The sequence below is a fragment of the Vulpes lagopus genome, chromosome 4 (genome assembly GCF_018345385.1).
Source record: "Vulpes lagopus strain Blue_001 chromosome 4, ASM1834538v1, whole genome shotgun sequence".
NCBI lineage: Eukaryota > Metazoa > Chordata > Mammalia > Carnivora > Canidae > Vulpes > Vulpes lagopus.
In genome coordinates this window covers 43462825-43479574 of record NC_054827.1, presented here as the reverse complement: position 1 = coordinate 43479574, position 16750 = coordinate 43462825, and the positions used below count along the sequence as shown (strand labels likewise).

Sequence of the window (16750 nt, the reverse complement as noted above, 5' to 3'; positions counted from 1 at the left end):
CAGCAAAATTATGAGGAGACTCAAGAGTGGCTTCCAGACAGGCCCCTGTGAAATCCAGGAGTGGAGCGGATCCCCACCCATACACATCTAGGAGACTGCCTCCTACAACTACTCTCAATTCACCAGTCTAGCAATTTCTAGCAGTTAGATGCAGAAGAGAGCAACGAGACCCGGATTCTAAATCTGGACGAGTAACTTCTCTTTGGTCCAGTTTTCATGTTAGTATAAAGTAAGGGACTTAATCTAATTGATGTCTCATCAAATAGAGGGTAGTTATCAGATTATCCAAGAAAAAGAGAATCCTCTGATGAAGTTCATTAAGAACCTTTCCTACATCTAGGTAGGTGGGTTGAGATTATCTACTAAGGGAAGCAGATTCTCCCCCTCAGAATCTTGGGTCTAAAGAGCTGACACAAAGAAGTACAAAGCTCTGGATGGGATAGTCCTTAAATTTCCTTCCATGCAAGCATTCTCTGAGATCTGTGACTGCCGCCCTTTTATTTTAGATATCTGCAAACATCAATAAATGACAATGATCTTTGAAATATTTTGTGTAGAGACTCCCCTTGCCTTAGTGCCTGTTTGATTATTTGTTGAACTTTCTATACCATTCAGGAACTTAAAAATGTACAAACTAATTACATTTAACAGTAAGAATATTTTAAAAATAAGGTTCTAAAGAAAACTATTCATCAAATGTTTACCCCTTAAATGTTTTTACATGTGATCCCTATAGGCATTCTGCTAAATATACACATATTTTTAAAAATATGAAGTAACTAAAAAATATGTGAGAGAAAAGGAACTCTACCTTAATTCTTCCTGATTATTATGAGGTGGTGTTGGCAATGAGGCTGGAACATCAACTGTCTTTGGGCCTTGAGCAATAGCTCTGGCTAACAAGTCATCCTGTGGTCTGAATGGCAGCTGAAATGGTTTAGGTCCTAGGCTTTTGGTAACTGGAAAAGCAAAAACACATAAACAAAAAATAGATTTTATCAAAACAGATACATGGGTAGAACTTTGCAGCCTGACTGCTTTTCTAACATATACAGTTGGCAAAGGGAACACTCCTTAAAGGTGTACAACTCAGAGATGTAACATCATACCTTCATGGCTCATTAATACGCCGGCTCTTCCAGCAAGTTCTTCAGTTGTCGCAAAACCATTTGCCATCTTCTGACAAGCCATAGGAGGTGGTGTAGGAGGAAGAGAGGCAGGGGGTGTTGGAGGATTACTTAAATTATTCTGCTGCAGGAGACCAAAAAATTTTAAATTATATGCTACAGAGCAAATATGCCATGACCTTGCTAAAACTTAGTTCTGTGAATTTTTAGCACATGGAAGCAAGGCTACAGAAATGTCATCAAGATGCATCTTCATTCCTAAATGCATACCAAGAAGAAAAATAAAGGTCCAAGGCAAGGAGGTTTTTTGGTGGAAGAAATACTCATGCTTGTATGGACAAATTAGCCATTTGCTTACTCTGCCTAGCTTGAGCACTTGCATTAAGAAGCAAAGTTACATTATTCTATTCTATACATGTCTTTTTAAATCTCATTGTTATAGCCAGTGAAAGACAGCTTTAAAATTCAATCAATAAATTGCAAAGAGTTCTCAAAAGTTCAATTATTAAATTCTCATTAAGATATGCCCCAGTTCTATAAAAAAAACAAAACAAAAAAACAACTAAAACTAAAACTTGAGAATTTGTGGTCCTAATCCTCTAATTACATACTCCTATCCTCAATATTAGAATCTGGATTGTCCAAAAGCTCTATAAGAAGCAAAAGTCACAGCAATAACACTGAAATGCCTAAATCATTAACAAATGGGAGTCCCCTCCAAATATTTTTCTCTGCTTAGCATTTTTCTCTGCTTAGTCATCAATTTGTCATTTGTTGATTGATCAGTCTCTCAGGCATTGTTGGAATCTACCAGTAATACCATGAAAATCAAGTGCAAGGTGAAATTACAAATCTTGCAAAGATCTAGGATTTCATGAAGGTAATGAAGTTGTGTTGGAGAATAGCTTGCATCAGAAGAGAAGGTGTTTACAAGAGTTAGGACAGGTTCTAACTGAAGAGAAAAGCCGACAATGATAATAAATGGAGCATCACAAGAGAATGACTTTAATACTAACATAAGAAGAGAAGCCTTCAGGAAACTGATGATACTCTCAAATATTTTTGCAAAAAAGATCATTTTACAAAAGTCAGATGTGAAGTAAAGAAAGTCTAATGAGGCTGTTATAAAATGCTAAAATAATAATACCAAAAGATAAATTTTAGTTTGATTTTTTAGTTTAAGAATTAATGTCTAGTTGTAATTAGTACCTAAATCATTAAACAAAATACATTTTTCAATTTTTTCATTTTACTTTTCAGGGAAAATTACTAACTACATTTTTAAATTCTATTTACTATGAATTTGGATTGATTTTAAGAGTTAATAAAGGTTATAGGAAAACAGGTATTTTCTCTATCATAGAAATACATGATGGATGCTCTTCACTATTTGTATTCTTACCTATAAAAATTTCAAATGTTTATGTTAGAAACTCTTCATCCAGTGAAATTTTAACCTTTTAGCTGAACTAATAAAGTTTAAATGAAACTTGGAAGATTAGATGGAAAAACAAGATAAGCTCTACCAATTCTGGCATGGTATCCAAAGAGGAAGCAAGGTAAGACCTTGGCGAAGAAACATACCTTGTAGATCAACTGAGAATAGTAATCCGAAACCCCTTCAAGGGTAGCACTGCCAAAAGTTCCTAGAAGTCGGCTCCCACTATTAAATTGGCCACTGCCATAAGGAAGAAAGTGCGCAAAGTTCACTCCAATGATTGGTTCCATTAGAGGGAGCAGAGAGAGCTGCTATTAAAAAACACATTGAAGAGTAATGTACACGGTCAACAAAACAGAGCGTTTCGCAACTTTTCTAAGACCCAAGGCAACTTAGTCCAATAAGGCTTGAGAAAAACAAGACTTAAAAATTTTGAGTATCAAAATGCTAGAATAAGTGAGAGAGACCACAGAATCTCTGAGATATATTTAAAAATGAGTTTTATTCTTATATGTCTTAAAGGGATGCTGCCAGGCATCTAACAAGAAAAACACGTTCCTTATCTTTGCTCAGCAAGAATCGGGGCATGAAGGGAGGCCAGGTATCCCCCAGTGACACTCTTATTGGCTGTCTCCCACCTTCTGTAACAACTACACAGGTGTAAGAATAGAGTTTACTGTGGGGAGACCAGCAGCTGCATTTCCTTGCATCCAGAGTCACAAGTAACACAGTCTTTCTTGGTGCTGAGGCTGCTCCTTTTGAACACAAGTAAATCTTGACCATCACCTACCAATCCATCTAACTGCCATTTTCGGGTGCCAATAGGATATGGTGCAGTTTTGCTTGCATTTAGAAATCTACTAGACTCCTTGTTGAGACACCATTTATCCCTGTGACTACTTTAATTAGGAAATATGGTGATAAAGAGAAAATTTCAGTTTAATAGGGTTGAAAAAGCACTTGATGCCTCACTTCCTTGACTTTTTAAAGGAGCTGCTCCGAGGGACTCACCTGCTTCAGGTGGGTAAAGGTGTCAGTGGTGGAGTACATAGCTTGTTTCTCCTCTTCATCCTTCTTCCTTTTCTTGGAGCGAGGTGCGGCCTTCTCCCCTGTCCTTTGAGTCCGTTTGCTTCGAGGTTTCTTGGTTTCACTTCCTCCATCTGTTTTTGGCAATTGGTTGTTGCCACATCCAAAACCACCTTGCATCTGAGCCCCCAAAGTTTGCTAATGTAATTGGAAAGGTTAAGAGATAAGTGAACTATTCACATGTTGGATTTTTGTAGCTCATGCTAATTCAGTTCCATCCTATGATACATATTCCTACCAGGCATACTAAAAGTTGAAGAAAGGCAGTGGCCTCAAATGGGCTGTTTTCTGAAATATCATCCCCTTTTCAAACATTATTCTTGAGTACAGAAATTGGTAAGCTGCGAAGTTTGAGGAAAGAGCAGAATTCTGAAGTGTGGCTACTTTCCCTTTCAGAGCAAGCATTACTCCTCAGGCGGAGCGCACGGATGCCAGGGCAGACCAGAGCTCCTTGTTCCTGCTCTCTGGAAGCTGTGGAGGAAGGCATGCTCTTAGCCAGAGGCTGTGGTAGCCTCTGCACAGCGGTCTTGATGAGTTATTTTGGGATCTCCTCAGGAATGGGTGAAATACAAGGTCTGTAGAAACCACAGATAAACTCCACAGCCCGTGCACCTTTGCTGAGAGGAACAGCTAGCCTCAGACCAATAAAAACAAACAACACTGGTTATCCAAATTAGCTCATGATTCTATATGTGACTGAGTAACAACTGCTATATACTTAAAGTCAATGAGAAGGCCTATGTATATGCTAGCACATAAACCTTTTTTTTTCTTTTAACCTTTGTCTTTACTTAATGGCTAAGAAAAAGTGAGAATAACCAGTCCTTGAAGAGGTTTCTTAAAGGTAGTGTTATCAATACCTAAAAAATATAGGAATTCTTTTTTTTTTTGCGGGGGGGGGGGGGTGGGGATTCTTTTAGGGGCCATTATTTCTAAACATTATAGTTATAACTTTGCTAGATGGGTAACTACAATTGCTAGACTTATTTTGATGTATTCTGCACTAAATCTTCGAGGGTTTGAAGATTATAGTTTCCAGTTTTATTTTAAATGGCTTAGAGCATGCATGGCAACATTTTTCTATAAAAAGCCAAATAATAATATTTGAGGCTCTGCAGTCCACACAGTACCTACCATAACTACTCAGCTCTCTGCCCCAGTACTGCCAAAGCAGCCACAGAGCATTCATAAATGAACAAGTGCGACTGTGTTCCAATAAAACTTTTTAAATTCATGGACACTGAACTTGAATTTCATATAATGTTCACATGTTGTGAAATATTACTCTTCTTGAGAGTGTTTTTCAACCATTTGAAGATGTAAAAACCATTCTAATCTTAAAAAAGAAAGGGTAAAAGGTCTAAGCAGACTCAGACTACCAATTCCAGGGTAAGATCAATGGTTCTCAAAAAGTAGTCCCCAGAGCAGCAAATGGAGTACCACCTGAGGCTGGTTTTAAATATGCAACTCCCTTGTCCTACCTTCCACTTACTAAATCAGAAACTCTGGGAGTGAGGCCCAGCACCCTGTGTTTCAACAAGCCCTTTACATATTAAAGCTTTGAGAACCAAAGGCCTAGAACTGTGTGCCTCTCCATATTCATATGCATATGAATCGTGTGGGCTCTTATTTAAAAACACATCCTGATTTGTAAGTCGGTGCTGGAGAATAAGATTGTGTATTTCTTTAAAAGTTCCCTGGTAAGTAAGGTCAATGCTACTGATATACCCAAGGATTGCACTTTGAGTACCACAGACCTAAGAATGTCTTATTGGCTTCTAAGAGGTTAATAATGTAAGTTGCTTATTAAGTGCGTTTGGGTTAAAGCACTTTAAGTGTTTTGCAGACATTATCTCTAATTCTCAGAATTACCCTAAAAAGCAGGTATTACTACATTTCAAAGAATACTTCTAATTATAGGGGAACACAAAGGTTAAAAATCATCCAAATGTGTGCCTGAGATAAAAAGTTAACATGTTAATATATGTTTGGTTTTTTACCTATGCCTACATATATTGTGCTAAAATACAATGGACACACTTAGTATTCTTTTTAGTGGATTGACATATTATTTTCCATAATATCAAACATTCTTATGCAGCATAAATTTTAGTGGCTGCAAAAAAAAAAAAAAAAAAAAAAAAAAAAACCCACAAAACTCAGATAGTTTATAGAAATAATTTAATCAATAAATACTGTACTAAACTTATCTTCTTAAATTCCTTCTCTCACTTTTTTTCTCTTTTAGTAGACAGGACATTAGCTATTCATGTGGTTACATCTTTGCACACTTTAGAGTTTTATAGCCCTTATGCCAAATTTCTCAATATATAATAGGTAGGTCAAAGGTATGCACCTTTCACAGACATTACCAGCAAAATGTTTTTAACTCTGTTAATCCTTGGAGCAACCCTACATAATAAGGAATAGTGTTACTTCTGCTGTGTACAGATGAGGATATCAAGGTACAGAAGGGCTGAACCCACCCAGACCATCCTCTTGTTAAGTGGTAACACAGGGAATTAAAGCAGGCTGAGTAGTAACCTCATAAACTTTCCAAGAAGGCTCTACCACTGCACAGCAACCAGGAAGCTGCTCTTCTCCTAACCCCAACTTGTGTGTGAAGACACAGTCAAACTCAGCATGGAGGAAAATTTTGTCTATTCAACTACTGCCACAGTACTTTTGCCTTTTGCGTGACTAGAAAGTAAATGGGATTTCATAATTTGTAAACTGAGGATAATAAGTGCCACATGACTAAATGATATCTTCAAGCAAGTGCTCAGCATAAGAGACCTACCCAGGATATGGCAAAGCATCATTACTCCTAGTAATAAGTCACTTGGCCCCTTGTCACCCTCCCAAATGGACATGAGACCAATGTGACACAGTCCAAATATTTATACATACGCAAATTGATCTCCTTCCTTTTTCTATCATAACATCCTCTCTATGTAACATATAATTATCAGTTTTAAGACTTAACTTCAATTCCACACACTGAGTACTTACTATGTGCTAATACTGTATTAAGTACTGTGAATATAAAGGTCCTCAAGATGCAATCTATGTCCTTCAAGAAGCTATTTAAGTGGTATTATAAAAACTGCTATGTGAGCACATGGGCATCAACACATTTGAGAATGGCTGAGCTGAGAAAGATCTGGAGAAGATGATTCTAGAACTGAGTTTTAAAAGAAGACATTGGCCAGATGTAAAAAAGAAAGGAGAGCAATAGGCAGAAACAGCAGCATATGACCATACATGGAAAGGTGGAATCAGAAAGACCCTGAGGAGATTGAAGGAATTCAGTATTCCTAGGGGCACAGAATGCAGTGAGAAAGTGGTTAGAGACTGGGCATATTTGGTGGTGACAAATTGGACTGAAAAAACATTACCACTGAAGTTTATAAAAGTTACCTGAATCTATTCAAGCCAGCACTCAATCTCTACAAAATGGTCACACAATTAAGAAAACAAAGAGTAACAACACTTGCTAAAAGAACGGCTTAATTAAATACAACCTTAAAACTGAAAATCTCAACGAAATATACCACTTCACCCCATCCAACTAAAAAATGAAAACTGTAAAATCCCAATCAAGAAGCACTATAGGGAAAGCTTTATGAATACACCAGTAATGGCACTGTAGCTTCTGAAAGACAAGAAAGCAACAGTATTCAAGCAGACCAACTCTTACAACCCAAAAACCCAGTTTAGGAAATAGCTCAAGAAGTTCACTGAAATACATGGGATGGAATCTTGTAAAGGTATATTTACAAAGAACCTCTTTATACCAAAAAACAAAAACAAAAACAAAAGCCAAACAAAAAGGACAAACTCAATGTTTTGTACCTTAAAAAGGGCAGAATATTGATATATGGAAAGCTATAAAAAGTATAAGATTTCATTTGTACTAAATCAAGTATTAATACACTGCAACACAATGGATTCCCAATGTGTTACCTCTGGGAGCCCTGAGAGTCTCCACCAGTATTAATAGGTGCAGGAGCTATGATCTATACGGAAATTACGTACTTACTTGCAATAAAGATACACTTTTTGCTTTAGTTAAATCAACTCATTGTGGTAGTACTCAGCTGACAGGCACGTGTTACACATGAAATGCATTAGTACATGTCTTTGATTTTTGAAGAAAAAAGTAAACAAATTATTCCTTAATATGGTTTATGGGTGTGAGTCAAAACATGGGCTCCTCAGAGGTAAAAAAAATTAAAACTTGTTCTTTAGAGTAAAAAGTTTCAAAGTAATGTTGAAATTAATAACATGGTTGGCACTAATCTGCTGTAACTAATTTAAAACAAAGGGGAAATGAGGAAGTTACAGATTTCAGGGAGCACACTTACCAATCCTTCGACTGGGTTCTGCCTCTCAACTAGTTTGTTATCCTTTGTACAGTCATCTTCTGAAAAGCTGCCTTCTGGTTTTTGACTTAAAAGGGAAGATGATTTTTTATTTTTCAGCAGATGCTTCAGAAGTTCATTGCCTGAGTCTCCCTTAGCAGCAGGGGCCCCAGCAGAATGAGGAGGACTCTGTGCTGAGGAGACAGGACCAGCCACAGCTCTTCCTTCAGCCTCGTTCCCCGTCTGTTCCTCCCGGTCAGGTCCATCTTGGCCAGGGCACTGCTGCGGTTCAGCGGTCTCTACTTTTACCTCTTCAGCTGCAGCAGGGGTTTCCATGGAGAGCTTATCCACCTCCGGGTTTGCATAAGTCTGTGGATTTGGAGTTCCCTGTGATAAATCAGTTTGGGGCAGCTTGTTTTCTAATTCTGTACCCAGTTGGCCGGCTGCCGTGTTAGGAGTTGATGGGCAGACAGGCTCCATTGACTCAGGTTCGACTTGTGGGGGCAGCTCGCCGGGTGTGTTCACTGTTGGTGTGGAGGTAGTTTCTGAGATGCTCGGGGTAGGTGGAGCAGTTATATCTGAGTGGGGGGTGGATGGAGCCCTGGTGGACTCCACATCCTCATCTTTCTTCTTCTTTCTTGTTCTTTTCTTTTTCCCTTTTTCTTCTGGGATTATGTCGGAATACAACTGGATGAGAGACTGGGCTGATCCCGGATAACTCTGTCCGTGGGTTGCTGCAGGGTCTTGGCCACAAGGGAGACTGCTATTGGTTGCTACAGGTGCTGCAGGTAAAGCAGGTGTGAACGGAGGCCTCACTGGGGATTGCTGGAAGCTGGTCCCAGAAAGCCCTCCATGCACCTGCTTCACAGAATGGAAATTTGGGCTTCCACCAGGAATCGATGGCGAGTCAGAAAGGAATGAGGGAGGTCCTATCTGCCTTCGCTCGTTGGTTTGCAGGAAAGTCTGAGTGGGAGGGGAATTCATAGATCCTTGTTGTATACTCTGCTGCTGTGAGCCCTGCCCCATTTGCTGTTGGGGCTGTGGAGATTGCTGAAGGGGCCTGGGAGGCTGGGTGAAGTCACAAGGCAGGTCAGAACCGTAGAACGGCATCTGGGAGCGCAGTGGGCCATGCTGTTGCATGCCCACCCCCTGCTGCAGAGCCCTCTGCCTGTCGACCTCCTGCATGAGCTGGATGCGCTGTCTTTCCTGCTGTTCCCGTAAGCGTTCCTTTCGTTCCCGTTCCTGGAAACTTTCGCTGAAGGGGTTATTGTCATCAAATTCCACCCGTGGTGGTGGTCCGCTCTGTGGATTTACACTGGACACTGTCCCTGGTGCTGGTGTGCAAGTTCTTATTGGTAACTGGGCAACTGGAGGCGGAATCCTAGCAGGGTTGAGGGGCAGGTGGGCAGGAGCACTGGCAGGCTGCCAGCCAGGTAAACTGGGCATTCTAGCAGGGCTGCTATGCCCAGAAATGACCGCTGGGTGCTGCTGGTGCTGCAGTTGCTGTGGCACCATGGGGAAGCTGGGCTGGCTCATGGCAGGGGGAGTGGCACCTGGAACGAGGGGTGGTTGGGGCTGGACACCTGGCATCACGGCAGGTGGGGCCAGGGCACATTGCTGCTGCTGCTGCTGCTGCTGCTGCTGCTGCTGCTGCTTGATCCGATAATCTTCAATCAACTCAGCATGCTCTTTCTGCTGTTTACGGATCTGGAATCATAAAGTTAGGCTTATTTATTTATCCTGCAGGTATTAAATTAGATCACTGGCTATGATTACAGTGGGGATTACATATAAGGCAGATCTTGCAGTGGCAAAAATATTTTGCTTAGGCAGTGGCAAAAATCATAAAAAATTGGATCGATAAGCACTAAAGACTGCCAATCTTTTAACAACAGGATCTTTCTAAAGTCATTTGTAAAATTTCTTTACATATGATACACCAAAAAACAAGTTGGAAACACATTTTTCTGAAATAAATATTTTAAAAAATCTTACCACAAAAGTCATAAACTATTTAACCTACACATCAAAAAGGTAAAACAATAAACAAAGGCTACACAGGAATCAGCTAATTGACCTGCCTTAACATTCATACAAAAAGAATAACCAGCATCTGATTCAAACTTGAACCATTTTAACAGGTTAAAATTTCATTTCTTAAGTCTACAAAATCACACAAGGTACTAAAACAAGATGAAATAGTAGCAGGTACATCACCCCACCCCACCCTTACAGGCTAAAAAGACTGTATTAGTATAAAACTCTTTGAATTTAAGGGCTCACACACTCAAATGATAATTTCTAAAAAAAATCCAAAACTCTGAGGTAATATTTTTAATAATTCCTAACAAGCTCTTAATATAAGGACTGACCTGTGCCCATCAATTCATTCCAAAAACCCTTACACCCCAGTGTACCAGATGCTACAAAACAATCTCAGTAAAGATAAAGCCCATGTCCTCAGGATGCATCTTGCTCAGGAAGGGGAGGAAGAGATGCTGGTGCGACACACATGCTCTCGAACTTCCCAATCCTGGATGCATATTTTACTAATACATTGAGCCCATAATTTCTAATTGTTCTTCCACTCCATCCCAGATAGACTGGCCTGTTCTCTGCACATAATGGTTTTGGTGGGTCTCCAGTAGCTGCAGAGCTAACTTAGTTTTCTTCCTTCCTGGCCAGGGACCTGGGGTGGAACTGGGGAATTACCATGGAACTGGTAAAACTAGAAAAACACACAATAAGTACCTACAACAGTATCTGGAATACAGAAAGGAGGTCATACATGCCTTTCCTGTGACATTCTAAAATACTTTCAAACATGTTATCAATTGCTTATCTTAATGAGATTTTATTGGATTGTTGGCGACTCTATAGTAACAGATGATGTCTTCCATTTTCCAAGTACAGTATTCCTTCTAAATAGAATTTGATCCATAGGATTTTGATATGCAAAAGCCAGGCCCTCCTCATAAGGAATTTACAGAAAGACATCAGAAGGCAATAAAAGTGCTAAAATTACTTTATAAGAAATACCTATCATTAAAAGAATTTTACTTGTAATAAACATGGACCCATAGAATAAATGGAGAGAGAATTGTCTCATTCCAGAACTGTCCTAGTTTTAACAACAGGATTACACTATAATCACTTTACTGTTGGTACATCACTGTGGTTGCTATAGCTTGGAGATGAGACATCTGAGCCAAAAAATTCCTACCCCGATAATCAGCTAGGACCCAACATGTCACCTACCTCTGTGATGACTCAAGAGACTCTTGTGTAAAATGATGACAATACTAGCTTCTTCAGAAAGTTGAGATTAAATAAGATAACATATATGAATATGTTTACTAGTGTTCACTACACTGACAGCACCCTGATTTTTATTAATTAAGTCAATCAACTCTGGACCCTTCCTTTTATATTACTAACATTGGATTACCTTTCAATTTCCTTTAAAAAATTAAAAATGATAAAACTATTTTTGATATACAATTCTATGAGCTTTATTGCACACAGAGATTTGCATGGCCATCACCACAATCAAGATTCAGAAGAGTTCTGTCACCCCAGAAAATGCCCTCATGCCTCCGTTTTACAGTCAAACCCTCCTGCCCCATGCTTAAGCCCTGGCAACTACTAATAAACCATTGTCCATCCTTGTAATTTTTGTCATTTCAGGAACTTATATAAGTGGAATGTGTATATAATATTCCAGGATTAGTTATTAGCTTCTTTCCCTCAGCATAAGGCTCCTTGAGATCCATCCAGGTTGTTCTATATCAACAGTTTGTTCTTTTTATTGCTGTGTACTATTTCAGTGTATGGACATACCACAATCTGTCCAACTATCATCACTGAAAGATACTTGTGTGTTTCCAGGTTTTGGTGACCATGAAAAGAGCTGCTATAAGTACTGTACACAGGTTTTTATGTGAAACTAAGTCTCTGATTTACTTGAGTAATTGTTAGAAGTGAGCCCTTAACCCATTTTGAACACTACTATTATTTTATTTTAAATAAAAATTAAAAATTTTTCTTTTTAAGTATAACTGTTATTTCAGAATGAGCATTTTGAGAAACATCTGGTTTATAATGGAAGGTAATAGCAAAATGGTTTCATTTTTTAGGAATGTGTCTTTTACATAAAATATACCAATGTATTCTAAACCAAAATAGTGAGAATAATAAAAACATCCTATGTGAAAAAGAACAACCAGAATGCTTCAAATTACCTGTTCTAGCTGTTTCTGAACCATGCTTTGCTGTTCAGTAACATGCTTCAGTTGTTCTGCATCCTCTTCTGGAAACTCACGCCCAGCTTTCTTGGCAGTACGTTGTTTTGCTGAAAGGGCCTTCTTAGATTTTCTGTGTGCACCGATTTGTTCTTCAAGATATTTCTGCTGCATCTGAAGAAGCTGTTGGGTCTCCTGAAGCCATTCTTCATACTGCTTACGTTGTGAATCATCTAAAGAAAAAATGAAAAATTCATCTGTGTTAATTTTCTAAAGAACCCAACAATGTAAAAGTTATACAATTACATTTTGAAAGAAAATGCAAATTCACCATGACCTTGTAATAGGTGTCATGAAAACATAATACTGAATATTAGACCATAATGCAACTATCAAATAGGAGGCTTTAGAAAAATATTTATTCAAGGAAACCAAAGAATGCATCTTCTTAGTACACGTGTTAACTTCACACGTAGAAATGCTATAAATCCAATCTTTGAAAAACAGAAGACTTTTATCTAATGGAATGCTTTTCACTACTAATTATGAAACTCTGTAACCCACATACCAAGCTATCTATTAAGTTATATGTATTAATGCAATTTTACAGAATGTAATTTTTTAAACCTTTTTGAAATGTTTTGTTTGAAGAAACAAAATTAGGTATATATTAATTGAGGTACCAGAGCATGGATTAGGTATCATTTCCCATGCTAGTTTTCCTAAGTTTATAAGGTTTTCCCTATTTCTTAATAGTGAAAAAATATCCTAAACTTTTTGAGGAAGGGAACCTAAACTCTCTTTAGGGACCAACATGAAGTCTATGTTTTATAAAGGAAATCCCTAAGTTAAAAACATTGGTAACTTTTGTGAATTCTGCAATTTATATTTCTATAAATAAGCAAAGGTATGGAATAATTATCAACCAGGTAAAATCTTTTCTACTTTTATGACTGTCATAAATATCTCCCCAAAAAGTTATCTCTCTTCATTTTGTACCAGTATTCCTTCTTTATTCTCTAAGGGCACTTTACGTCACTGATGCCAAATCCCAAAAACAAAAAAAAGGTCATTTTATGGTAGTAAAATTCAAAATATACCTTTTTGATTCACTATAAGACAAAGAAATGAATAAATACAATTCCAAGAAGGACATTAGCTGAAAAATCACATCAATAATAACAGAATATTGTCATACAATAAGAATCCAACCAAAGCCAATGGGCACAATAAAGCCAGAAAAAGCCAGTTGGTTATAGTCGTTTACTTGTTTTTAAATGCAAATATGTACTCAAATTATAATTATGATTAAATGCAGGGGTAATTTCAAAAGGTCAGACTTTGGGTTTGTTCCTAAACCCAGAAGTTCCAGTACATGTATGAACTTGAAATCTAGTCTACTAAATTTGAAGGGCATTTTTCAAGAACAGGCTTTTTCACAAGATTTCAGAAGTTCTGCTTCTGGTAGAATGAGACCTACCGCAAGGAAAGCCTTTCTGGTTTCTGGAACCAGGAGAGCAGAGGTGAGCAAAATGAAAAATAATGGTGAAAAAAAAGTTAGCTAAACAGTCTGAAGATTTCAGAAAGGTTCAGTTTGGGGAGAACTTTAAATACTATCCTGAACCACCTTGGGACCCCTGAAGATAACTAGAAAGGATTTCATGGCATCCTGCATCCCTGACCTTCACACCATGCTGCTAACCCAACTTATTTCTAAGTCTATTCCCTTTGTTGTTCCCATTCAGTGTCCTTGTCACTCAGGCAGACAGTCATTAGAACAAGAAGCGGTTTAATTCTACAGATTGTAAAGTGCCCAATCTATATATAAAAACAGCAATAACGATATTGAAGAGAATGGGGAAGATGGTTTTTCTGTATTAAAATACTGAGTTCTAACTAGAATTCTTCATGCATAGAGAAAAACAGCAATGAAAATACATGCCTTCAGGAACAGAGATGTCTAATAGGGCAGTGATGTTCCATAAAAGAGGAGGGCACTTAGACTTAAAATAACACACACCTAAACTAACTCCATTTTTTTTTTTTTTTTTTAGAAGAACACAAATATAGTGCAAACAAGCAAGCCCCAGAGAACACATAACTTATTAGATTTATACTTACTGACAAAGCCTGGACCAAAATTTGGAGGATTAGGCCTAGAAATCTGATGTGTTATACTGCCATCCTAAAATAAGTAAAATTTACAAATAGGTTTATTCCACATTTCAGTTAAAGGGGGAAAAACTTAAAAAAAAAAAAAGAAATAGAAAAAAAGAATGAAAAAGAAATGGAAGGAAAACCCCCTTAATTTCCTAAGACATCTTTAAAGCTTGTTTTTTACAAAAAAGTAGGATGAATTTTGTGGTGACAACCTAATTTCTGAAAATTTAAAACTATCTCTGTTTTATTTTCTAGATTTTAGTAAAACAATTATGTTTGAAGGGATTATTCATCAGAAATATATTAGGGCAAGTCAAAAGTTGTTAGTATTTAGCTAGAGATCCACATAAAATTCTACTTTCTGATGAAATCTACCTGGCTTTTTCTGCAATTAAGACATAAATGTGGGTTTCAGATTTACTAAAATCCACTCTTTAACACAAAGTTATTTATAAACAAGAACCACTTTCTCTAACATGCACAAATAATAAAATACTTATTAAAAATATTAATCTTATTTTTTCTAAGTATTCTTGTTTCTTCCAGGGAGACTCAATAAATAATTATTAATCTAACAATTTCCTGGCAACACTCTGATAAATAAAATTAACTTTGAAAAAAACATTTGCTCAGTTGTTACAGGTCCTGTTAGACATGAGGTGCATATAAGATAACAACTGTGAATGTTACTAGCAGCCAGAATACTTCATGTAATCCTTATAATATGGCAAAGCAGGTGGTGTAACATTTAAAATATCAGAAAACAGGGGTTAAAGAACTTGCCCAAAGTTGCACAGTAAATTCATAGTGGAACTGAGATTTTTTTAAACTCTGCTATGAAGTCTATGCTTTTTTCCCCCTGTATCAGATGGTGCCTCTCTCTTAATAATGAAAAGAATATAATTATCAGCATGGTAAATCTAAGGCACAACTGTCACGACAAAGAAAATTTCAAAAGAAATATATAGTAGGTAGCTTTCTCTTTTTCTTCTAGGCAGATACTTGGGAAAAAAAATCATTAGAAAGAAAAAAAAACCTTCATCAACAGTTCTACTTCCCTGGACACTGCTTGACACTAAACATTTAAATTTTACATTTAAAACTGATTATTATGAATGGAAAATATCTTATAAAACTAAATTATTCTATGGAATGAATAGCAGAACATGACTACAGCCAAGTAGAATGATTATAATCATTATTTCACAGTTTATAGCAATTTCATGTGTCATGGATTAATTCCTAAATGTAGGACATGAAAATGTTCTTGTGGAGTTAAAAGTAAATAAAAGTAAAACCCCAAACCTTAAGCATTTGGTTTCCCTCCAAGTGACTTTCTAACTTTTAAATATATATGTCCTTTTCAGAAATTGTTTTTAAATCTCAATTTGGGTTTCCTTAAAAACGTAATAAAATGTCTTTATTTCTGCTGAACCGAGAATGTATTCTGACAATGTGTTAAAGTTTCTACTACTTTCAAAAAGTGGCCTCAAGTATATAGAGTAGGGTTTGGTGAGAAATACAGGAAAGTGTCCCCTCTAGGGTGACTAGTCACAAGCAGCAGTACCTGCGCAATTGCCTGGGGGAGGAGACTCTGGCCTTCACTAGTCTGCGTTCCAGTCACGGACTGGCCCATAAAGGGGAACCTGTGAAAAGGAAGTACTAAGTATCAAAATGATGAGCATTTAGAATGAAAATTATTTTATATGCTTAACAATTTTCTCTTACAGGGGAGGAAGAGCAATGGTATCAAAAATGTGTACGAAAGCCCCATTTTATGGTGTACAACCACATTTAATCTTTACCCTGCAAGTCTGAGGTATGGACTCTTCCTATTCCCATTTCATTTATGATGAAAGGAAGATTCGGAGATCACTTAGCTTTTACCACAAGCACCAAGTGGCTGTGATAAGATGCCTACTAGGCTGCCCCTGGGGTTTCACTATTATAAGCCTCACTATGCCTTAAAATAAAATTAATTCAAGTCTTTATTTACTACATAAATTCTTAAAAAATTACTTCTTGTTCCAATTTTTTATTGCTGGTGAGTGGAAGAATGGACAAAATAGGTGGAGATTAAGAGGTACAATCTTCCAGTTATAAAATAAGTAAGGAACAGGAAGGTAATAATGTAAAGCAGAGGGAATATAGTCAATAACACTGTAAACAACTCTTTATGGTGACAGATGGTAACTAGACTTCTTGTGGTGACCATTTCATAATGTACATAAATATCAAATCACTATGTTGTATACCTAAAACTAATTTAATACTGTAAGTCAATAACTCTTCAATTAAAAAAAGAACTGGTAGCTTATTTTATATTCCAAAGCA

The 16750-nt window shown here is 37.3% G+C and overlaps 1 protein-coding gene across 14 annotated transcripts in view; it reads right to left on the bottom strand.

The window, feature by feature from the left end:
• KMT2C (lysine methyltransferase 2C) overlaps positions 1-16750 on the bottom strand; it is a 284116-nt gene that overhangs the window by 18947 nt on the left and 248419 nt on the right. For 11 of the 14 annotated variants that reach the window (XM_041752737.1, XM_041752743.1, XM_041752744.1 and 8 more), the window contains 8 exons: positions 15984-16062; positions 14378-14441; positions 12257-12489; positions 8019-9722; positions 3577-3789; positions 2712-2876; positions 1110-1251; positions 812-959 (listed from right to left, as the gene is read on the bottom strand). In XM_041752737.1, the coding sequence (XP_041608671.1) occupies positions 812-959; positions 1110-1251; positions 2712-2876; positions 3577-3789; positions 8019-9722; positions 12257-12489; positions 14378-14441; positions 15984-16062 (2748 nt within the window). The remainder of the gene's footprint in view (positions 1-811; positions 960-1109; positions 1252-2711; positions 2877-3576; positions 3790-8018; positions 9723-12256; positions 12490-14377; positions 14442-15983; positions 16063-16750) is intronic. The other 3 variants (XM_041752742.1, XM_041752746.1, XM_041752740.1) reach the window with 3 other exon arrangements.